This window comes from Lethenteron reissneri, chromosome 45 (genome assembly GCF_015708825.2).
Source record: "Lethenteron reissneri isolate LAM-NWPU_2019-01 chromosome 45, ASM1570882v1, whole genome shotgun sequence".
In the NCBI taxonomy this organism is placed as follows: domain Eukaryota; kingdom Metazoa; phylum Chordata; class Hyperoartia; order Petromyzontiformes; family Petromyzontidae; genus Lethenteron; species Lethenteron reissneri.
This window is the reverse complement of record NC_083823.1, coordinates 2574965-2599272: the sequence shown is the minus strand read 5'-3', so window position 1 is coordinate 2599272 and position 24308 is coordinate 2574965. Positions and strand designations below refer to the sequence as shown.

Sequence of the window (24308 nt, the reverse complement as noted above, 5' to 3'; positions counted from 1 at the left end):
CACCTGGAAAGACGGTCTCACTTACGCAAACCGATACAGAGAGACGTAGAGAAAGAGAGAAATACGAGCGACAGAAGCAGAGAAATAGACAGATGTAACAATGACGGCATAGAGACACGGGCAGAGAGAAAGGTCGCCAAGCAAAGATTGACGGACACAGAAACGGACAGAATTGGACGGAGAGAAACAGATCCAGAAGAGGAGTGTCACAAACAGACAGAGAGACGCAGAGATAAAAGCACAGAGAGAGTGGGAGGCACAGACAGAGGCACAGGCGGCGCGCGACGGTCAGAGAAGGAGAGACTCGCAGAGAGAGTAAGAGAGGGAGAGGGAGCGTGGACCACGCGCCCGTGGGCCCAGCAACGGAGCCCCCAGAGCGTAACGGAGGGAGGTGAGGCCTGGGGATTTTGTGTGGATGTGTCTCACCAGGTGTCTATGTGTGTGTGTCTCTGTGTGTGTGTGTCTGTAGAGAGCGCGGTGGTGTAGCGGTTCGCGCGTTGCGCTACGAACCTCGCGACCCGGGTTCGATTCCCGCTCACGGCCAACGCCAGTGACGATTATCTGAATCGGTCCTGGGCCTCCCTTAGGTCGACTCGGCCTCCAATAAGTACCTGCTGCAGTGTGTAAACATCGCCACTGATTTGATAAAAGAAAGCCGGGTGTGGTGCTGGCCACCCATCCCATCGTGTGCGTTCAGAGTTGCTCGCTAACAGCACTTGCCCCGACAGTCTGTGCAGCCTGTATGGGGGAGTCTTTTGTCTTTGACCAATGTGTGCGTTCTGGGGTTAGGTGAATGGTGTCTGCTAAAGAATGTGCAGGCTGCATTGTTGGGTTCAAAGTAAAATGTAACTTACTATTTGGCTTTCAATTTGGATCTGGATTTAAAGTTATCTCATCAGGATAGCCAAAACATAATTTTAATTGTGTGACCTGTGACCAAATTGCCGTGAATCAGCTTGTTCTACTCGGAGCTTAGCAACTAATGAGGCTTTGAGCCTGGGTAGTACTTTAATGGGAGACTATCCGGTAATACCAGGCATTGTTTAAACCGATCTGTGCGAAGTTTTGAGTGTTAACCTCTTCGTATGCATTTCTGTCATCCGGGATCTCTGGTTTCTTCCCACAAGCCAAACAACACAATGCAGGGCCCTCCTTAAATGTCCTCCACAGACTCCAATAAGACTTTCCTAGAATAGGTAAATGGTATGAAAAATAAAATCGTATTTTCCGCTATTTGTCAATCCCACTGCTTGATGAAGGCCGATGCAGGTGTGTATGTTGAACTTCTTTCGCACCATACGAATCGCTAATTATCGCAGGTGCGGAAGTATCCACTATCCACCCAGTATCGGTCATAAGAGTTGTATGAATCGAGCTTCGCCATGCTCAGGATTGGTGGAGGGTGGGCCAGGACTGGTTAAGCTATCACTTGCCACTGACGTTTCCTGTGGTCGAAAATAACGCGAAATATATTATTGATTCCTGAAACCAATTAAGACCCGGAATTCTAACATACTCATTGAATCGTTACATGAATTATTTGTAACATATTTGATACAGATCTTTTTTTGCAGTTTATGTGTGTATATTTTGAAGGAAACTAATCATATTTCAGTGGAGGAGTTGGTTGTTCAGGTTGTCACACCTGCAGATGTAAGGCATCACGTTTTTATGCGTGTTGAAGGGAAGGCTCTTGCATCGGATGGAATAACTCTACACAATATCAAAGAAGGGGGGCCAGCTGTTGTCTGAAAATTCGCAAAGCTTTTTACGAATCCATGCGACCACGGGGAGAACATGCAATCTCTAAATATACAGGCGTCGGGGTTGTGATCGAACCCACAACCTCCTGTATTCCAGATGAGGCAGTTATCTCGCCACCGCAGCGTCCTCTTCAATTTCATTCAGCAGTGGATAAAACACGATGATATCAAAAGGGTTCATCAGCATTACCGTACATAACCATTTGTGACCAGCATCTTGCATAGCGGCGCCCCGTTCAAAAATGTTACCCGCGTACGTAGCCCATCCTCGTTGGTGCTCGCTATAACTGCACTTGGCCCTGCAGTCAGTAAGCTTTAAACAGACGCTCGTTATTACGTGTGTGTTTGCCCTAAAGCTCATTTGAATGAGGTTTAACAAGCCAGCCGACCATCGAACTGGCTAATCTGGCCCTTCCAGACCGCCTTTGCCCTGCCCGGCCCCACCCAGCCACCTTATAACGCCCTCTACCCCGAGCACAACTTCCATCCACGCTCGCAAACAGGAAACATGCTGCGGCTCTCTCTCTCATGACGCTGCGCCCATCGCCGAAGAGCAGCGCGTGCTGGAGGGGGTAACGTGGGGAGCTTGAAGGCGCAGTTGCGCGTTCGCCCCCCAAGCTGCAGTTTCGTGGGAACGTCTGTGTTTGTGAGTGATGGAACGGACAGACGGACGGCCGCACTGATGGACGGTTAGACACAACGGACCAACGTTTTGAGATATGACCGAGCAGATGGGTGAACTGACGGCGAGAGCTGTTAGTGAGAGTGACGAACGCATGTTTTGCCTGACATGTATGTCTGCGTGTATTCAACAATATACAAACGTGTTTGGTTTGTGGTCCTTGCCGTGCTTCACCGATTGGCACGGTTGGCTACGTATGGTGCGAAAGAAGTTCAACATAATACAGCATATTTGAGGAACTGACAGATGAATTTACAGACTGATGGCATGTTAGTCGGACAAATTAACTAATTTTCTAGATCAACTGCCAGACACACGTGTGAACTGACAGGCAGAAGAACAAACAGTTCTATGCACTCATAGACATATCGATGAAGAGTGAGACGGAGCAATTGGACAGCTTGATGGAGGATTGAATTGTCAGAGGCTGGGTTTAACTGATGGTGGTGATAATGATTATGATTGTTTGCAAGGGTGATATTGTGATGATGATGTGATTTATAGTATTGCGATGTGTATGATGATTGTAGTGATGTTATGATGATGACGATTTTAAATGACATTGATAATTGTGATCGGCGTATTTTGTTGATGTGAAGATGTAAACGATGATGCTGATCACATTACTGTGATGATGATGATGAAGAAGAGTGGGGAAAATAAGGGGTGAGGTGTGCATGCAAGGTGAGAGTCCAGAGTTTGCCTCCCCAAATAACTACCTACAGGTTGGAAACAGATAAATCACCTGCAGCGTTTAGACGGATAAGTTGCGTTTTTAAGACCGATACGTCGCCTGCACGGCGAACACAAAGTACGTCAGCTGCAACATCAAGACCGATAAGTCACTTGCGTCGTGAAGACAAATAAATCACCTGCAGCGTTAAAGCAGATAAGTCACTTGGGTCGTTAAGACGGATAAGGCAGGCTCACAATACCCGGGGGGTAATGTCCAAATACATGGACAGATGATAGGGCAAGTATCAGTTACATAAAGCAAGGCAAATGCAACATTACCTGGCCTATTTAAATCAATGTCCGTTAACGGAGATTTTCATCTCGAGTGTCTCATTGCAACTGCCACTGTAATGATTTTGAGAATAGAATCGATGCCGAGGATGCCAATGATTTCACGGTTGGATAGGGTAAGCATTTTGAACTTTCAGAAACGGAACGTTGCAGATGTAACCGCTGGGGGGGAAAAAATTAACCCGTAAAAACAAAGTTTTTCACTATAAATCCTTTATATGCGTGGCAGCTAGAGTCCTCTCGTCCTCTGGCTTGAGATGGCTGCCACCTATGGGTCAGATGAATGGCTGCCACCATTAAGCAATTGGTAATTAAATATAATTTATTTTTTCCTAAAAAGTGTAAAATTTTGGAGAAAAAAAATTCACGAAAATACATTGTCACGCACAACGAGTCTGTGTGCAAAATGGATCACGGGAAGTGGGTTAAAAAACGACCGAAAGATTTGCACGGTCGTAAGCAAGCAAGTGAACTTAATATAAAGGATTTAAAAAGAGGTTGCGATGAGTGGGATACGGCGTGTGTGCATCGTGGAGGAGGCCAGGTTACTGAGATGGGCAGGTTGGAGTGGCACTCAGAGGTTGCTAATCACGAGTTGGATGACTCTCTAAAGAGTGGTCCTTGAAGAATGGCTGATGATTGTCTAACAGAGGGCAAGACTTTATTATTATTACTCCGACACTTATTTACCCAGGAAATCCTCGCCGAGTCTCATGACTCCTGCCAACCTTTCTCAGTAGCAGGCAATGATTTGTAAGTATATCTCCCAATTCAATTGTGGGTAGATATTGCTTTCTTCAAATTTGGACCACGACACCAAAACACAATGGCCCACTCTTGCGAATGACGTGACGGGATCTTTAATGTCTACTGTGCGGCAGACGGCACGAGTATTGTTATATGGTTTAACACGTAGGAGGCTTTCGTGACCAACATCCACAATACAGGGTTTTTTGGGTTAGATCACGTAAATATATTAATGTGTTGTTGAAACCCGCCACCACTCGACACAGCCAATTAGTAATTACAAACTAGCTAGTTTTAATTACTGGCGAAACGTCGTACTCAGATTGGAAATGTTGTGGCTTTGCTCTCCAACACACCGGTTAGTGCTGTACTAGTAATGTATTGGCACCTTCTGTTTACGTGACAAACCTTACTAATTGGCTGTGTGGGGTGGTGGTGGATTTAACGACACGTTAATATATTTACGCGATCTAACCCAAAAATAACCTGTATTATTGTTATCCGGTTCGGACACCCGCAGCAGTTGGATTCGAACCGTGAACGAGCGGCGAAGGGCTCTCCTGCTAGGCCGTGCAACCGCCGTTAAGGAAAATGCTGACGATGAGACTTCTAAGTGCAGGCTCCGGAGGGTTGAGTTGTCGATTGTTGAACTGCTGGCCGGCTCTGGCAATAAAGAAGTAGGCAACGGCAAAGTGTGGGGGACTTCAAAGGCGTTGGGCATAAAAAAAAAGTTTTAACTCTGTTTTGTACGAGCACTGAGCTTTGTTAAAATGAGATTTTTTTTTTTTTAGAAATAGACTGCGAATGTTGCATTGCTATATGTAAACATTTGCAAATGCGTGCATCAGCTGTATTTGCAAGTGTGCAAATACACTTGCACACCAGGGTCACTGGCACCAGTGTACGCAGAGGGGCTTGTCCCGGTGTGACCTTTGCTTCTTGATCAAGGTGGTGGTGAGATGGCAACGACCTCGCCTGGTTTGCTGGATGGTCGGGGGTTCGATCCCGACCCCGACGCCTATATATTTCGAGTTTGCATGTTCTCCCCGTGGTCGCGTGGATTTTTCTCCAGGGTCCTCCGGTCTTTCCCCTCCACATTTCGAAACTCTGCGTTTAGATTGTTTAGATTATTTGGCTGCTATGCATTTTGAAATGATAAGCCACTTCGTTGAGCTATCATTTGTGGCCAGGTCGCCAACAGCTGCATGGGCCCTACCTGGTAAAATAAAAAATTTCAGTTTTATTTGAATATTTTTTTGTGATTTGCCTACTTTTCCTATACTTTGCACTCCTGACATGTTTTTATATTCTTCGTTGTAATGTTCTGACCCGTCCCTTACTAGACGTCTGTGAAAAAAAGAGCTTCATAGCTCATCGGATTCCTCCAGTATAAATAAATATTCTTATTCTGGAGTGACAGGCAAAACTGGCTTTGATTGCGTCGTGCGATGAATCTATCGCGGTCGTTTGCAAAAAGATGTCCAGCAAGTAATTTGCAACGAACCGGTCGCTCCATTCAAGATCCAGGATGGTCATGTCTATGCGCTGCTTCTCGGTGGCAGCCCCGACAGTCTGGAACGCCGTCCCTCTACACATTCGCAGCATCACCTCAATCGCCTCCTTCAAGAGACACTTAAAAACTCACCTCTATAATCATGCTTTCGTGCGACTCTGAGCTTGGCTCCGCGCCTCTGAGTTGCGGCCGTTACGTCCGCAAATTTGCGCTCGTTATAAATTGCATTATTTTATTTTACCGCTGTCCAGATGATGCCTTGAATTCGCACAAAGCGGCTTGCATTCTAGAAAAGGGAACTTGTATAATTTCTGTGCACATGTAGCTCACAGGTGCGCTTTTGAGGCCGCACGAAGTGGTGAAAGCTTGCTGGCAGGTGATCACAAGGATTGCCCCAGGTCTTGCGGTTTAACTCAACTGGCAGATGCATCCCCTGTGCTCCCCCACTGCCCCCATATCGCTTTGTTTTTAGCCGCCCAGCACTCTGCTCATTGATATCACTGCTGTGCTCCTCAACAACACAAACAATGCTCTCTGTCGTCCTAAATGAATTGCCTGTACACAGACTAACCACTATTACCGCTCACCGGCAAGTGCAGTCGGTGCAATGTCCTTCCGTACCACATTGTCTCATCTCTACTCGCGCTCTTCCTCTGACTTCTTAGCCAAACAGGAGCTGCCCTGGGAGTGTGGTGACTGGGCATGGGGGACACATGTTGAGACTGTGTGACAAAGGAATTTCAGCTGACATGTACCTATATGGTGTCGTTCCCTCTCTGTCTATGTATCCTGCAGATTATCACGCCTTTCCGTCGGCTTATCCTTTGTGCCGAGAATCGTAAGGAGATGGAAGATTGGATCGCGGCGCTAAAGTCTGTACAGAATCGAGACCCTTACGAAGTGAGTGCTTCCTGGTGAACGATTTCAAGATCGGCCTTTACATCATCAAGATTCATTCATGGACTCGCCTCTCTCTACCTCTCTCCTCTCATCTCACTCTACTCCCTTCCACACACTCTCCCGCCTCTCCCCTCTCATCTCACTCTACTCCCTTCCACGCACTCTCCTGCCTCTCCCCTCTCATCTCACTCTACTCCCCTCCACGCACTCTCCTACCTCTCTCCTCTCATCTCACTCTACCCCCCTCTCCACGCACTCTCCTACCTCTCCCCTCTCATCTCACTCTACTCCCCTCCACGCACTCTCCTGCCTCTCCCCTCTCATCTCTCTCCCCTCCACGCACTCTCCTACCTCTCCCCTCTCATCTCACTCTTAGTTTTTCACATGGCCACATTTCCCCCTGCGCCCCGCCTCCACCCTCCCCTACCCCCGTTCTCCCGTGAAAAACTTGGCAGGACCCTCCTGAAAAAGTGGCTTGAGCTTCGGGAAGGCTTTCTTTCCTGGGTAACGTTCGTAGAGATAGTAGCGACGAATCTCTGCGCGTGTGGTGTCGCCCCCCCCCCGCCAGCCGTCCCAGCTCAGCATGGATCACTTCTCGGGACTGCACAACTGGTACGCGTGTTCCCACGCGCGCCCCACCTACTGCAACGTGTGTCGTGAGGCTCTGTCTGGGGTCACGTCACACGGCCTGTCGTGCGAGGGTACGTGCGCACACACACACCTACACACGTCTATACAGACACCGTGTGTGTATGCACACGCACGTGCACGTATGCACACACACACGCACACCATGTGTAGGTAAGCACACACACCTACAAACACAACAACCGCCGTTCGCCACTAAGCGGCGGTGACAACACCACGGCGCTTGTGCCACGCTAGGTGTCCATTGAGGCCACGTGAAGTGTCGAAGGCCCGCTGGCAGGGGGTTACGTAACAACAACAACCGCCATTCGCCACTAAGTGGCAGTGACGTCACCACGACGCTTGTGCCAGGCTATGTGCACCTTGAGGCCACTTGAAGTGTCGAACGTAACACATTCACACACCATGTGTAGGCACGTACGCACGCGTGCACACACTCCTGCATGCACGCACACTCGCACTGATCTACATGCACACACACGCTTAGTGGCGTGTGTGCGTATTTGCCTACAAACACCGTGTGTAGGAAAACACGCACACGTGTGTAGGCATGTATGCACGCATTGACAAGAGACATGCATACACTGACACTCGATGCACAATGAACCCAATACATACACATACACACTCAGACGTGGCCTGTTCTGCGAGGGTGCTTACAGACACAACAACCGCAATCACCATTCTTTGCTGAGCTGGCGGTCATGACACAACAACACAGCGCTTGTGCCAGGTTAGATACACTTTTAGGCCGATCTTGATATCACCAGTACCAGTTGTCAGCAAATCTAATCAGCTCAAAGTCCTCTGGCATCACATCAACCCGACTCTTCTCTAGCCCATGCCTCCTCTATCCACTTGAACATAAGCTGTTTACGCATGCGGTGGCAGGGCATTTGGGCTACATGACCCAGCTAATGCATCCTCACCTGGGACCGTGTCCGAATGTTTTAAGGATCCGTGAGTCACTCGCATGATCCAACCAGGTTAAACCCAGAGCGGAGCATAGGCAGGCCCAGCCTGAACAGTTTTTCAATTTTTCATGTTTTTCATGTACACATCCACATACCCACACGTGCATGTGAAAACAGACATACTCGATTTAAAGCTTTCGTGACTGCAGGGATTCATCTTCTTGGTTCTTTCGGTAAAGTCACGTAGAAGGGAAATAATAAAATAATAAAACATTAAATCACGTAGAAGGGAAATAATAAAATAATTATGAAACATTCTATCTTTATTATTTTCCTTCTACGTGACTTTACCGAAAGAACCAAGAAGATAAACACACATACTCGCTCACATTCTCACGCCCCCATTGCGTGTGCAGTCTGTAAGTTCAAGGCGCACAAGCGATGTGCTGTCCGCGCCACCAACAACTGCAAGTGGACAACGCTGGCATCTATCGGACGAGATATACTGGAGGATGAGGACGGGGTGAGTGATGTCCCTGCCCAACAAACACATCCTGAGTCACGGACGCATACGATCACATATACACAGAGACAACAAAAACAACTGCCATGTGCCGCCACTAAGTGACGTCACCACAGCACTTGTGCCAGGCTAGGTGCCCTTCGATCCCACTGAAGTGTCAAAGGTTTGCTGAGAGGATGTCTCACGGCACTGACCCTGTTGTTATGGGTTCACGGACTGAGATGACTGGCAGATGGCACTCCCTGTGCCCTCCACTCTGCCAACTTTGTGTTTTATCTGCCTCACACCCTGCTCATTTTTATAAGCTTTGCTCCTCCACCCTCTGTTATTGTTGGAGAGAAATTGCCTCCAAATGCATAGTAGCATATTTCATGAACCTCCTAGACAGAGGCCAATCTTGACACTGCTGGTACCAATCATTGGTAAGTTCACTCCAGTCCACATTCTCCCATACCACATCGGCCGGTCCTCTTCTTTAGCCGATGCTGGGCCCATTACGCTTCTGTCAAGCAAGAGAGAAGCTGCTTGGGCATGCAGTGGCTGGGCTTGCGGGCTACGTTACCAAGCCAACGCAATTTCGCCTACAGGAGGAGCTCACTTAATAGACTGTCCAGATCTTTCAAGGATCTGTGAGCTACTTACTCAATCCAGTCTCGTTAAACCCACGATTGATCGTAGACAGACCAGACTGCATATTTCGAGCTGATGACACACGTGGAGGTGGTGTGGCCAGAAGAGTGCCTGGCCATATTTATCTCCCTCAATGTTGATGTTTAATACACTCTACCAGGTACTCGATTTAAGTTGAACGACAAGCGGCCTGGGACTGCTTTCAGATGCCACTTGCCACCTATGCTAGCATTGACCAGCAACAGCCCCATAGAAAGAGGCGGGGGGTGTGGGGCAATAACCGGATTTGAATCCAGGATCTCAGCGACGCGGGCCCAGTGTCACCCTGAACCACCTGACCACCCCTTCACTCACACTCTGACCGCTTGTTGCGCTCCTCTCTACTGTTCCCAGGTAGCCATGCCTCACCAGTGGCTGGAGGGGAACCTGCCGGTGAGCGCCCGGTGCTCCGTCTGTGACAAGACGTGCGGCAGCGTGATGCGACTGCAGGACTGGCGGTGCCTTTGGTGCAAGGCAATGGTAAGGCTCTTTTGGGAATGTGCAAATGTTCGTGGGAAGTGGTAGCATCGCGGTTAGTGTACAGGGCAGTCCACATGTCTTGTGACTTGCAAACATTGTTTTTATTTTCTTATTCATTTCTTTTTCTACACCGATTAGTGTCCAAAAATATGACGTTTTAGAGAATTAAATGGGGGGTCACAAGAAATCTAGAACGCCCGGTTACTACTCTACAATACCTAATACTTGAGGTCAAATTTGGCTACCCGAATTCGGTTCTCGCTTTCGTCCAATATATCAGTGAGGAATTGATCTGAACCAGTCCTGGGTCCTCCATTGGTCGACTCGGCCTTAAATGAGTACCCGGTGCATTGTATAAACATCAGCAGTGGGCAGACAAACGGAAGCCGGGCGTGGTCCTCGCCACACCACCACCACGTGGGCTGTTCTTGCCGTCATAGGTGCTCGCTGACAGCACTTGCCCCAACAGTCTAAGAACGCTATATCAGGATTTCCGTCGCCCGTCTTTATCGTCAAATAAGTTCGCCGCTGGCCGAAGGCTTCCCCAAGCCATCGGCGCATCCCTCTCGGTCTTGCGATGTAACAGCCGCCCACGGACGTCTTCTCAGGCGTGCTTTGCCACCTTCGGCTGCCGCTCTGTCGTTGGTCTCGACCCTCGGCTATCATCCCTGTGTTTAGTTGGTTGCCCTTCCCCCGCACCTCTGATTCGCACGGTTGGCTGCGTAGGGTGCGAAAGAAGTTGAACGTACATTACGTACGTGCTGACATGTCCCGCCCGAGTGAGACAAACGCCTTCGAGTTAAACCCACGCGTAAATGTTCTCGTTTCTTAGCAGCCAATGTGATATCATCATTGTCAATCGCCACCGCTCGGGGTATTTCCCCATTCCCCCGCTCTCTCCCGTAAGCACTTGCATCACACGGGTCCGCAACAGGACACCGGTTTCTTATAATCCAGCCTTGCTTGCGTCTTGTGTGACGTCCGCACGTGGCGACTGGCGCACCACTGCAACGGGCTGATAAGCCTCCACTTCCCTGAACTTAACGTGCCTCGTGATAAAATAAATAAGCAATAACGTTTAGTTGACTTTCAAACCGCTTGTGACGCACTTTACGCCGTGCCAATCCGTTTTTATTTTCCACGGCCCGCGGTTTCAGACCGCACGAGTTGCCGCTGGGTTATTTTGGAGATTTGTGTTCAGTTTTCTTGGTTTTGTCCGGAATGTATGCTTTGCAAAAAAAACGCAACGTTCGATACGAGTGTTGTGAGACGCTCAAACACGCCATCGTCTGCATCTTTTTCGTAATTTTCAGCATCTCATTCCACATCTGTTCATAAGAGGTCTTACTTTCCAGCATGCACAGGATCTCGATCCGTGTAAATGACTTTCTCTGGCAGCCTAAGAATAAGACAATAGTATCCCATTCATTGTAACGCAGATGCAGGGATTACAACCAAAATGAGGAATTTCCACCACTGGCTCCGGGCTGTGAACAGCACTGCCTCAAAGCTCATTTTTGAGGAGCGGGAGACTGCTCGCAAATCGCTGTGCCTCACTGAAGATTGGGATACACTGCGATATAGTGGGTGAAGATGGTGGACAGCAGGAATTCTCACGAGGGATGGATTGCCTTCAGCACTAGCAAGCTCCAGTTGTTGTTTATTGTCGTGGTTGTGTGTCTCTGGTAGGTACATGGGGCCTGCCGAGATGCCCTGCCCCGAAAGTGCCCTCTCGGTCAGTGCAAGGTGTCGGTCATCCCGCCTCCTGCACTCAACAGCATCGACTCGGACGGTACGGGTGCACGCGCGTGTGTCTACGCACGCTTGTGCACGCGTGCGTGCAAAGACACACTGAGGGGTGATGGCGCAGTGGTAACGCTTGTGCTTCAAAGCAAAAAGGGCCTGGATTCGATTCCGTACTCGGATGTCTTTCTGTCTAGAGTTCGTACGTTCTTCCCCCTGTCCTACACGGTTTTCTTCTGTTTTCTCCGTTTTTCTTCCATAGCTAAAACAAAACAAAAAACACATACATGGCCAATCCCGCACGTGTGCCATTCTTGGCCTTGCTCTTGCCCCGACGGTCAGTGAGAGCTATAGGGGGAATCTTTGTCTTGTGTGTGCATGCGTGCAGGCTTCTGGAAGGCCACGTGCCCCCCCTCGTGCTCCAGTCCCCTGCTCGTGTTCGTCAACTCGAAAAGCGGAGACAACCAGGGCGTCAAGTTCCTGCGCCGGTTCAAGCAGCTGCTCAACCCGGCGCAGGTGTTCGACCTCATGAACGGCGGCCCGCACCTGGGGTGAGAGCGCGCATAAAGACACGTGCACGCAACACGCATGTGTGTGTGTACACGCACGCAACATGCGTGTGTATGTACACGCACGCACACGTGTCCGTGCACACTTACTCTTGTGTGCATGCTTGTGTAGACAGATGTTTTCTAATTCGTGGTTTTTGCCAGTCATCTCAGTCAACCCATGGTACCTGGGTCTGTCCCGTGACCTCCTGCCAGCGTGCATTCGACACTTCACGTAGCCTTAAAGTGCACATGGCCTGGTACAAGCGCCCTGGCGACGTCACCGATATTTAGTGGTTGTTGTTGTTGTACACAGATGGGCTGTCGTCTATAAACATGTTTACACACTGCCCTTCCCCACTCCTGCCCTGTCCAGGCTGCGTTTGTTTCAGAAGTTTGACACGTTCCGCATCCTGGTGTGCGGGGGCGATGGCAGCGTGGGCTGGGTCCTCTCGGAGATTGACAAACTCAACCTGCACAAGCAGGTGATGTGATGATGATGATGGTGGTGGTGATGTTATCGATGTTGATGATGAAGGCTCCCTAAACCGCATCCGCACAAACCGTGGCAGATGCGTATATCCGATCCACAAATAAGGAGGAGACATCACAGCGATACATTCCCCTGCTCCTGAAGCGGTTATCTGGCTTGACCACCTGCTGTTTGTGAGCAGCACGCCACCTTGGCGTTACATCTGTGCGTTTCCAGCCAGCCAGCATTCTGCCGTTGTAATGAGGCTGCTCATCGTTTGCAGCGAGTGTTGTGTTCGGATTGCGATGCCAACGACGATGATATTAATTGACGTTAACGGCTCTGACACCGATGTATACCCTCGGCAGCGCCACACAGGATTGAGAATAACACCGATGCTGCAGACGTTGAAACTGATGATTGTAATGACGACGACGACGACAATGATGATGATGTTCATGATTGATGTTGATGGTAATGCTCACACACTACTCTCCCCACAGTGTCAGATGGGTGTTCTCCCGCTGGGCACGGGCAACGATCTGGCCAGGGTCCTTGGCTGGGGTGCTGCCTGCGACGACGACACGCAGCTGCCCCAGATCCTGGAGAAGCTGGAACGCGCCAGCACTAAGATGCTTGACCGGTCAGTGGAAATTACACCTTCCCATGGCAGGTGTTAGCATGGAATCTCCTTCGGCCTACCACAGTTGTTGACTTCCCATAATAGTGGCCATGGTGGCCATCTGAAATGACCCCAGAAGGATGATGATAACAACGACGGTAATTGTGTATACTTAGAAAGATTATTTTTTATGAGGATTAATATGATGATTATGATATTGATGAATTATGATTATGATGATGTAGAGTTTTCGTGGCCATGATTTTTAATGGAGATTGAGTTGACTGTGTCACTGGTGTGACGATGACGACAATAAAGGCATTGAACTGTGCTTGTGAGAATAGATCATTTACAATGCATGCATACTTTATACAAATTATGCCCTACATTACTCTATTGGAATATACAAAGCAATTATCACTCCCCCCCCCCCCCAGTGAAAACTTGGCAGGACCCTCCTCAAAGAGTCCTGTGTAAACAGGCATCCTAATAAATGTGACATTTACGTTAATTGGACATACAAAACTCTATAAACCAGGCACCCACCTTCGGGATCTCGCACTGACTAACGAGGTGAAGTATGGTCAAACATGTCCCATGACTGATCTGGTGTGGGGGGGCGGGGGGGGAGTCCTTCATCCAGCAGTAGATTGAGACGGATCTGTATATTTTAATTATTCTTTTTATCCCACATGCCTAAAGTAGAGCCCGTTTCGCCACCACCTTCAAACGATTTCGACTAGCGACGTCTCCCCCCTGCCACGCCTGCACAATCCGGCAGGAGGAAGGAAATGACAGCCAGGATGCGGTGGCAGCGACGGCCGTCGTTCGCGATGACCTCCGGGCCTTGACCTTTGACCCCCCCAGGTGGAGCATCATGACCTACGAAACTCAGGTCGCCATGCGGAACAGCGTCTCCATGGTGACGGACGGCGAAGACGAGGATGGAAGGGTGATTTCTCTTTACAACAGACCTCGCACGCTGCATTCGTACACCTTGAGCCCCTGCTACCCAATTCCGATTATCCGTGGGGTACTCGCTCGCTGTGTTGCGGCCATAGAGGGTAGTGCGGCAAAATCCCATCGTTGTGCAGTACCTCCCGCGGTTCTGCGTCTATGCTCCTCCTGCCCGCCTTTGCCGACCCGCACTGACCAGCATGGTGAAGCACGGTCAGATAAGCCCCACGATCCGCACGGCCTGGGGTTGTACGCGTCCAGCAGTGCGCTGACAAAGGGCTTCCACGTTGCGCTTTACTCGCGTACTGACTACGCGCACTCGCTCGGTTAGCCATCCTTAGACCATGTTTAAAATTCCACTTTGCCGTGACGAGGACGAGGCTATTCGTCGGATGAACGCTGTTGACTTCCCACACAACGGGGCTTTTTTGTATTCACCTTAAGGGAAGACTGATAGTGATGGGCTGAATTGACTGCCGGGCCTGGGTTTGAACCTGTAGATTTTTGACTCTTTTGAGTCGACTGTTACGACCACAGCAACACCCGAGCAGATTGACGCATGCATTTTCTCACTGTGTGTGGTCTTGGCCGTCTACTGCATATCGGATAATCTCACGTTTGAGAGAGCGTGAGAAGGCGCGAGAGAGAGAGAGAGAGAGCGTGTGGGAAAGTGAGCGTGACCATTGTCTGTCAGTGAGAGAGTGCTGGCAATGTTGGGGAAAGTTTAGTTGTCTTGGTGTGAAAGTGAGTGAATGAATGAGTGTCTGGATATAGGAGGTGATGGTGTTGTCTTGGTGAGTGTGTGAGAGGGTCAGTGAGTGGGTGTATGAGAGAGTGAGTGAGTGGTCGTGCAGGAGGTGATGGTGTTGTCTTGGTGAGTGTGTGAGAGGGTCAGTGAGTGGGTGTATGAGAGGATGAGAGAGTGAGTGAGTGGTCGTGCAGGAGGTGATGGTGGAGTAGTCTGGGTGAGTATGTGAGAGAGTGGGTGGGTAAGTGAGTGGTCAGTGCATGAGAGGTTGAGTGAGAGTGGTGAGTGCAAGAGGTGATGGTGGAGTTGTCGTTGCTGCTAGGTGCAGATTGCCGCCTACGAGGACTCCGTGGCTGAGCATCTCACGCGGATCCTCAACTCCGACCAACACTCTGTCGTCATCTCCTCCGCAACGTGAGCTCGCCCACTCACTCACTCCTTCATTCCCTCATTCACTTGCCCGCTCGCTCAATCGTTCATTCACTTTATAATTTATTCAGTCACTAAATCAATAGTTAACTCATTCACTCGCTCGCTTGTCCACCCTTGTACCCGCTCGCTCACTCGGTCATTCACGCGTAAAGTTGCTCACTCACTCAGCAGTTCGCCCATCGAGCATTCGCTGTCTTGTCTATTCACTCAATCATTCACTCTCCAGTTCGCCCAGTTGATCACTCGCTGGCCTGTTTATTCACACTGACATTCGCTCAATCACCCACTCACTAGCCAGCTCACTGACTCTGTCATTCACTCATTCTCCCAATTGACTATTCATGCATTTTCACACGTGCTCGCATGTGCGCATGCGTGTTTATGTGCGAATGTTCTTGCATGTGTATGTATGTATAGATATGTTGGTGTGTCTTTGTATTGGCAGGGTGCTGTGTGAAACTGTGAAGGATTTTGTCGCTCGCGTCGGCAAGGCCTATGAGAGAACCACGGAGAATCCTCGCGAAGCTGAGAATATGGCGCGGAAGGTTTGTACACTCGTAGACACAGACAAAGGTCCCCTGTATAGCCTTTACAGACTGTTGGGGCAAGTGCTTTTCGCGAGTAGCAGCACCTATGAAGGCTGGAACGGTGGGTGGCTAGCCCCACGCACGACCGCTTTGTCTCCCCAGTGGAGATGTTTACACACTGCACCAGGTGCTCATTTGAGGCTAAGTCGACTGAGGGGAGTCCCAGTACCGGTTCAGATAATCGTCACTGGTGTTGGCCATGAGCAGGAATCTAACTCAGGTCGCCGGGTTCTTCGCACAGCTCTCCATAAACACACTCTTCCGCATGCAATCACATACAGATGCTCATATACACACACTCATATACATATTCTATTAAGACTGGTGCTCATGAGCAGGGGTTGTGTGGCCTGCACCACGCTTGGCCACCTTTGTCGTTCTCGTACTGATGCACACGCCCGATACACCAGCTGATCCCAAGCCCAGTTGCAATGGGGTTAACATCTGGTAAGCAGCTGGTTGTAAAACTACTCCCAGACGATGATTTCTAGTCCTAGAGAACAACATACACACCGGTATTACACGTTCACGCATCTTCTTGGTTCTTTCGGTAAAGTCACGTAGAAGGGAAAAAAATACAACATAATAAAATACAATTCTCACTGTGAGAATTGTATTTTATAATGTTGTATTTTTATTATTTTATTATTTCCCTTCTACGTGACTTTACCGAAAGAACCAAGAAGATGAATCCCTGCAGTCACGAAAGCTTTAAATCGAAACGTTCACGCATATTCTTGCATATTCATGCTTGCATACACGCAAATCGCAATCATCCATTCACGCACTCACGCGCTGCAAGAATCGCATTTAATCAATGGATGCATCGTGATGGTCCGAGGTGTCAAAGCGTGCGTGTGCTTGCGTGGTGTCGACGGCAGTGTGCCGTCCTGAAGGAGAAGCTCGACTCCCTGCTGCGAACCTTGAACGACGAATCTCAGGCCACCGCCACCCTCCACGTCGCCACGGCAACACCCCCCATCGCTGAGGAGACTGAGAGCGTGGGTGACCCCGATGGAGGCGCGGCAGCCAAGGAGAAGGGGGTCGTGACCCCATCGCTGGTATGGGGATGGGGGGGGGGGTTTGTTGGGTGGATGGGGCAGAGTTATTTTGACCGTCGCCACCCCCTGGAACTCCCCATTAGTTCTAAAATGAACTATTTTTATTTTACCAGGTAAGGCCCACTGAGCTAAATAGCTCTTTTTCAGAAGTGACCTGGCCACAATTATTTAGCTCAAAGAAATGGCTTATCATCACGAGGAAAATAATAGCAGTGAAATACTCTAAACGCATATTGATTCTAAATGGGGAGGGAAAAACCAGAGGATCCTGAGAAAAATGTACTTGACCACGGGGAGAGAGAGACACAAACTCAAAATATACAGCAGGAGTCAGGGTCGGGATTGAACACACGACCTCCTGCATACCAGGGGAGGTAGTTAACATCTCACCACCGTGGCACCCCTTGACACACGTCACCCAGCAGTCCACGCGCCGCTTGTTGTGGTTATCCGGCGTGTCGTGGTTTTCGGCCTAGGTCAAAGGTCATTCGTACGCATGTCCAACGTAAGACGGTAGGTCGCCAAATTTCTCTGGTCAGGTTGAACCCTCACTGTACTCCCCCGATTAATTAAAATTACAACGCTAAATATTGACAAGAGACGGCAAGTGAATATTCATCGATGTGTGTTTGTGTGTATTTGTGCTTATGTATATTTACATGTATATCAATATTTACGTGTGTATTGTACTCGCACATGTGCGCGCATCTGTATAAGTGGGGAGTGTTGGCGCACTGCGCGATAAACCTGGCGACTTGGGTTAATATAATCGTAGTTATTGCTCTGAGTTGAAAGGAGGCTTTGGTGTGGCAATAAAATTCACGCTTCTTTGATTGCTCCTTAGCCGGATAAGTAAAATAGCCATTCTGTTACAGGTCAGATGACATTTTGTGCTAACCATATTAATGGTTTTATTTTGGCAAATAATAACGTTGTTTGTTATGACTGTGGTATTGCCAGTATTGAGGGATATTATCAATTAATTGTTTTTATTTCATTGAACGTGACCAGGTTTTTCTCACCCCTATTGGGCAGCTATAAATGTATTTGAATTGAACTGGTAGTGACCCAGTTCATGGTGGGAATGGAAATCTACTCGTGGTTTTTTTGCGAGAGCGAGCGCGTACGTTGAGGGGGAAATGTGGCCTCCTCGCGGACCCTGAGCGAACCTGAATTTGTCAACAAAAGTTTGAAGGTCATTTTCGAAAACGCTGCTTTTCTCGTAGCCAAATATGCGTCGTAATGAAATTTGGATTAAACCACGTAGGCCACCCGCCACCCGGCATAGCCAAACAAAGCAAAGCAAGTCGCACGTTTATTCTGGCTTCCTTCGTGGAGTTTCAAGTTATCATCGTATCCGATTGCTAAATTTGGTTGCAAAGATTTCTCTCCAATTTAAGCGGGTGAGCTGAAACAACAATAACACGCGCGTTAAACGCATATGCGCATGACAATTTTGCCCGTTGCCGGGTCTTACGACTGGAATTTGTCCGGATCATAATTCACGTGGCATAACCCAGAAATCAATTAAGAAACCATCATCTCTTCTCACATCAACTTGCCGTCTTCATCATCATCGGCCACGATCAATCCAGGACTCGGGTGTCTTGCCCACAGCCGCGTACCATCCCCCCCACAGCCGCCTACCCTCTCCTGTGTTGCGTGAGTTCAGGCGGACGCTGCCCCAGACGCTTCCCCTCCCTCCATGGGCCCCCGCCCCCCCCGCCGCTCCTCCAAGCCCCAGGTGTTCCGACCGCGCGAGCAGCTCATGTCGCGCGCCAACAGCCTGAAGAAGGCCATCCGACAGATCATCGAGCAGGCTGAGAAGGGTGGGCCTTCATCTCGCACGCACGCACGCACGCTACTTGCACGCGCCTATAACACTGTGTAACTATTTTTTTTTTGTTCCTGGGTAGTAAGTGTTGCTTCCCAATTGCTTAAAGAGTACAGAAAATGGCTATTATGCCCCACAAACTGAACGTGGGCTACAGGACTGATTGCTTTCATACCGGCACTTAAAATGTTTTACTGCTGCCTGTTTACTGCTGCCTATTGCTATTAAACGCACATGTAACTGTGGCGAAACATCGACCATGAAACGTCGATTGGCAGAAGACCTTTGCCAGGGCTACAAATCGGTCCATATCACGTGCCAGGGTCCATCCGCTACTTTTACACTTAGTACATCTGTTTGAATTGTGTTATTGGCTGGCAATGCCGGTATACTGTTGGATGAGGGCCTCCCTCCCCCACACCACGTGGGTTATGTTTTATTGCACATCCTCCCTCTCACAACGTTACATTGCAACATCCTCACATTCTGAAAGGCATTTCCAGTTGCATTGACGGTATGCAGCATACTGGACTCATCACAGCAGGCAGGAGGGGGGGGGTGACTTTACCGAAAGACCCAAATAGTAGGAGAGGGGGGGTGATTGGCCAGGTCATTGCCATAATGGGAGTTATTTGCTGATGCTTTACCGTGCTGCGTGATGTTGAAGGCAGGGGAGAGCATGGACGTGAGAACGTAGTGTGTGGTTCAGTGGATTTTCCCACACTGCCCCCTGCTGCTCAACACAGAGCCCTGCAACCCATTTGTTCGGGTGTGGCCTTTCTCACGGAGCACGTGAATGGAGAGGCCGTGGATAGAGGCCAGAAGCGACCTGGCCACAACTATAAACTATATATTTTTTCCAGGCAAGGCCCTACCACTGAGTTATGTAGATCTTTTTCGAAGCGACCGGGCTAAAAATGATAGCTCAACAAAGTGGCTTATCACGTGGAAATTTATTGCAGCAAAATACTCGTGCATTTTTCTAAATGTGGAGGGAAAAACCGGAGGACTCTTGAGAAAAATCCACGCGACCACGGGAAGAGAGAGCCATGCAAACTCCAAATATACAGGCGTCAGGGTCGGGATCTAATCCACGACCCACATACCAGGCGAGAGGGATTAGACTTCTGTGTTTAACACCATTTTGGCCTAAAGATCATCATTAATTTCTATATTTTAAGGCAGTGGTATTGACGAATGCGTAGAGTGTTTTGTTACTTGTGTCTGTAAAACAGTGCAGTACAGTATCACCCAATCATGTGTTCGGGCATGCTAGTGGCCATCCATTCAAGCACTCTCCAGGCTCAAAATCCTAAGCTTTTTAAATATTTGACGACATCTTGGGCATATGCCGCATTACCAAACAACACTTGCTATAGAAAATAGTAATTATTTCTCAAACGTTTTGCTTCACCCACAGCTGTGGACGAGCAGAACGCGCAGACGCAGGCCCACCGCAGCAGCCTCCACCCTGACGACCCCCCCGCGGAGGCCCACGGGGTCACCGTGAGCTCCGCGCCGGACGCCGCCGCGGCCGCCGCCGATTGCGAGGACGACACTGCCCCCGACTCGGCCGCCGCGGCCGTGCCGGCGACGCATGCTCCAAGTCTCGGCTCACGATCGGGCCTCGCCCGCAAAAGTAAGAGAGTGGTTCGGAATGTTTGGGGGGGGGTGATCTGGAGAGCGTCGGGGTGAAATGACACCTCGTATCCCGAGCACGATTTTTACATTTTGACCGCAAAGTTGCCTTTGTAGAACTGTCCACAAGTATATAAGAACGGGAGACGGAGCAGAGCCTCACCATTCTGGCGAATTGCCCGATGATGCTGGATGCAATTACCAGCGAAACGTCGTACTCAAAAATTGTAAATGTTGTGGTTTCACGCTTCAACACACCGGTGGGCTAAAGCAGTGAACTATTTGTCTTTTGTCAACGTGACACTTTTTTACTGATTGGCCGTGTCGGGTGGTGGAGGGTTACAACACATTTATAAATAACGCTGTCTAACCCAAAAACGTTGATTATGAATCATATTGGTCGCGAAAGCCTACGTGTTAAACTGTCCACAAGTAGCCTGTAGTGTGCCCCTTTGATCAAAACTCCGCTACATCGTTGACTCACGGCAGCGGCCCGGCTGTCTGTGCAGGTTCCAGGGCCTCGAGCAAGAGCAGCCTGCTGGGTTCAGGGGCCCCCGGGGTGTTTGGAGTCGCAGGCCTCAGCGGAAGCAAAGAGAATCTGCCGATTCTGAACACGCGCATCATCAACCAGAGTAAATGACACACACTCGCACACGGCTCGTGTCACGCGCACAACAGGTCCGCTGTCGCGTGCGTTTAGTTGTGAGCGCCCGTTTGGTTATCAGCCGCCATTAAGGCCGACATAGGAACAGGTGGGGGGGTGGTGAGTGGTGGTGCGAGTGCTACACGCACACACACACATGCTTTTGTCACGCTCTGGCCCTTCGTGTCATCGTGTCTCTGTGAGACTGCTTGCCTCTGATGTGCGCCGCTTTGTTCTGTGTCTGCCGTTGTCCCTGCATCTCATGTGCGATGGTTCCATGTCTCTCCATGTCTCCGAGTGTCCCCGCTATTTCTCACTGGGACTCACTGGCTAGGTGTGCAACTACAAGATGAGAGCCACTGATGGGTGTTTTACCTATGACACTTCCATTCTAAGATGATGATTGATGATGGGCTGAGTCAACAGCGTGATGGTGATGATGTGTGTTACCTTTGTCTCAAGCGTGATGTGTCCTGTGGCCTTGGTTGCCCGTGTGTGTATGTCTTAGGTGCTCGCTAACAGCACTTGCCCCAACAGTTTGTTAAGGCTATACTGGGAGGATCTTTGCCTTTTTATGTCTTTGTTTTGTGTGCTTGTGTCTTTGTGTATACGTGGAGCGGCGGTGTAGTGGTTATTGCACCGCGCTATGAAACGAGCGACCCGACTTAATTTCCCGCTCACGGCCAACACAATTATCTGAACTGGCCCTGTGCCTCCCCTAGGTCGACTCGGCCTCCAATGAGTACCTGGAGCTGTGCGTAAACATCGCCACTCGGGAGACAAAGGCGGTCTGGCGTGGCATTGGCCACTCGCCCCCTCGTGTACCCTCCCAGCCTTCATAGGTGCTCGCTAACAGCACTTAGCCGAAAAGTCTGTCGAGGCTATAACGGGGATCTTTGTGTGTACGTGTGCAGGCCTGCGTGCTGGCCTCACTGCGTCACTCTTCACGCTGGGCGCCTGCGTCTCCCCGTCCATCGCCCCCGACGCAGACTCGCTGTGAGTTCCAGTGGTGCTTGCGTGCGTGCGTGCGCGTTTAGAGTATTTGGCTGTGTGCGCACGCGTGTGCATGTACGCACGCGTGTGCATGTACGCACGCGTGTGTAACATTCTGTGTGTGTGGCCTGCGCGTTCACAGTGAAGGCTACACGGAGAAGTGCGTGATGAACAATTACTTTGGCATCGGCCTCGACGCCAAGATTTCCCTCGACTTCAACAATCGTCGTGAGGAACACCCGGAGAAGTACAGGTGCCTCCTCTCGCCCTCCTCGCCACTCCACGCTCACCCCGACCCTACCGCCAACACACGCTCCAAACACCAACACACCATTATCAATCTTGAGTTTGTTCCTGTTGCCCGGCTCTCTGACATTGACATGCTAATCTTCTCATTGGCACACCTCTCGGTGGCTGGGCCGCCTCACATTTACATACAAATTCCTTCTCTAGCTCCGCCCACTTACCCTTGGGTTGGACCCACCAAAAGCTTCTATAACCTCGTGTTGCAGCAGCAGCAGGAGCTCTCTTTCTCCTACGTTAGCAGTCCTCCTGCTGTGTTGGTTTCACCTGATGACGGTTGCTTGTGTTGCGATCGTAACGTCGTGATCTATACATTTTCTATCTACGTGACTTTACCGAAAGAACCAAAGAGTATTCATCCTAAATCTTCACATTCTCTATATATAAGGTGTGTTCGTGTTTCCCAACTTGATTCCCATCGCGCCATCGTCCTCGTCATGGCACGCAGCATTCCTGCGGAACTCTCCCACACCAGTGGTTCGCCCCATGTCATTCAAAAAAATACCCGTGGAAGGAGATATTATAGAACTACTGCTGAGATCCCTTTGAGTAGCTGTTTTAATCCATGCACTGCGAGGTGGGGGGAGGGAGTTGTATGGTCGGGGGGGGTGACACTTTCCCACACGCCCTGCTACAGAGAAATGTTCATCGCATGGAGTCAAGCAGACATTCTATAAATGTAGCCAATTTACGGGGAAAACTTTAATTTATCGTGAGGGGTTTTTTTTTGGACGCGCTTTGCTGGACTCACATTGTGCGATCGCTTTTTGTCTTTTCCACCACTGCTCCCGGCGCGCAAACTGCGGTCTCATTGTGCCCCTCCTTGGTCTAGGAGTCGAACCAAGAACATCATGTGGTACGGAGTCCTGGGCACGAAGGAGCTGCTTCAGAAAACATACAAGAACCTCGAGCAGAGGGTCCTGCTGGAGGTGAGGACTCATTCGTTGTCACGGCCGTCGAGAGTCTTTGACGGAGGAGTTAGAGGTTGGTCTTGAGCTGGGAAGCGGTGGGTCGGTAGTGTGGATGACCAGTCGGAGGGACTTTCCAGACTCAGAGGGTAGCAGAGGAGGAGCGAAGGTTTGGCAAGAAGCCAGTCCATCTTGAAGTCGGTGAGCATGATCTTTTTTCATGCGTTGTACAGATAGCAATTATTGTCCAGATGAAGGTTTTGATGCTGAAAATGAAATGAAGCTTCTTCTTACATTTGTTGCACTCAGACAATTTACAAATCCACATTCGTGCGTGTGTCTTGTCTTTCCGCGTGTGCGAAATTCCCCAACTGCCCTCGCCCATTGCCCAATGCCCAGTGCGATGGGCAGCCCATTCCCCTGCCCTCCCTTCAGGGCATAGCTGTGCTGAACATATGCAGCTACGCGGGAGGAACCAACTTCTGGGGAGGCACCAAGGAGAACGACGTGAGTTGGCGAGTGCTCTTTCACAGTCCCCTGCCTCTGTCGCTCACACCCGTCACAGACACACCTGTCAGATATTCTGGGTTTTTTCGGTAAAGTCACGTAGGTAAAAAATTAAAATTAAAATTGATTAAAGTAAATTTAAAAAAATAAATCACGACGTTTCGGAGGCAACACAAGCGTGCTGTGACAGTTCCACCTGAAGACGGAAGCTTGTGTTGCCTCCGAAACGTCGTGATTTTTATTTTATTTTACTTTTATCAATTTAAATTTTTTACCTACGTGACTTTACCGAAAAAACCCAGAATATGAATCCTTGCAGTCACGAAAACACCTGTCAGATACTCACCACATCATCATCATCATCGTTATCACCCCATGATCGGTCCACCACTGGATGAAGCCATCATCGTCATCATCGTCATCATCGTCGCTCACAGCCCTGCGATG

The 24308-nt window shown here is 49.6% G+C and overlaps 1 protein-coding gene across 4 annotated transcripts in view; it reads left to right on the top strand.

Moving 5' to 3' along the window:
• The window catches only part of LOC133353981 (diacylglycerol kinase delta-like), a 70672-nt gene that overhangs the window by 28908 nt on the left and 17456 nt on the right, over positions 1–24308 (top strand). The window contains exons 1-20 of one of the 4 annotated variants that reach the window (XM_061570542.1): positions 173–391; positions 6527–6631; positions 7200–7332; positions 8610–8716; positions 9740–9865; positions 11555–11657; positions 11997–12159; positions 12533–12641; positions 13132–13271; positions 14118–14202; positions 15278–15369; positions 15833–15932; positions 16856–17035; positions 18708–18864; positions 20290–20508; positions 21017–21139; positions 22065–22146; positions 22286–22396; positions 23279–23375; positions 23754–23861. In XM_061570542.1, the coding sequence (XP_061426526.1) occupies positions 6578–6631; positions 7200–7332; positions 8610–8716; positions 9740–9865; positions 11555–11657; positions 11997–12159; positions 12533–12641; positions 13132–13271; positions 14118–14202; positions 15278–15369; positions 15833–15932; positions 16856–17035; positions 18708–18864; positions 20290–20508; positions 21017–21139; positions 22065–22146; positions 22286–22396; positions 23279–23375; positions 23754–23861 (2289 nt within the window). In that variant the 5' untranslated portion in view covers positions 173–391; positions 6527–6577. Of the gene's footprint in view, positions 1–172; positions 392–2261; positions 2410–6526; positions 6632–7199; positions 7333–8609; positions 8717–9739; positions 9866–11554; positions 11658–11996; positions 12160–12532; positions 12642–13131; positions 13272–14117; positions 14203–15277; positions 15370–15832; positions 15933–16855; positions 17036–18707; positions 18865–20289; positions 20509–21016; positions 21140–22064; positions 22147–22285; positions 22397–23278; positions 23376–23753; positions 23862–24308 lie in introns of those variants that run through there. The other 3 variants (XM_061570541.1, XM_061570540.1, XM_061570538.1) reach the window with 3 other exon arrangements.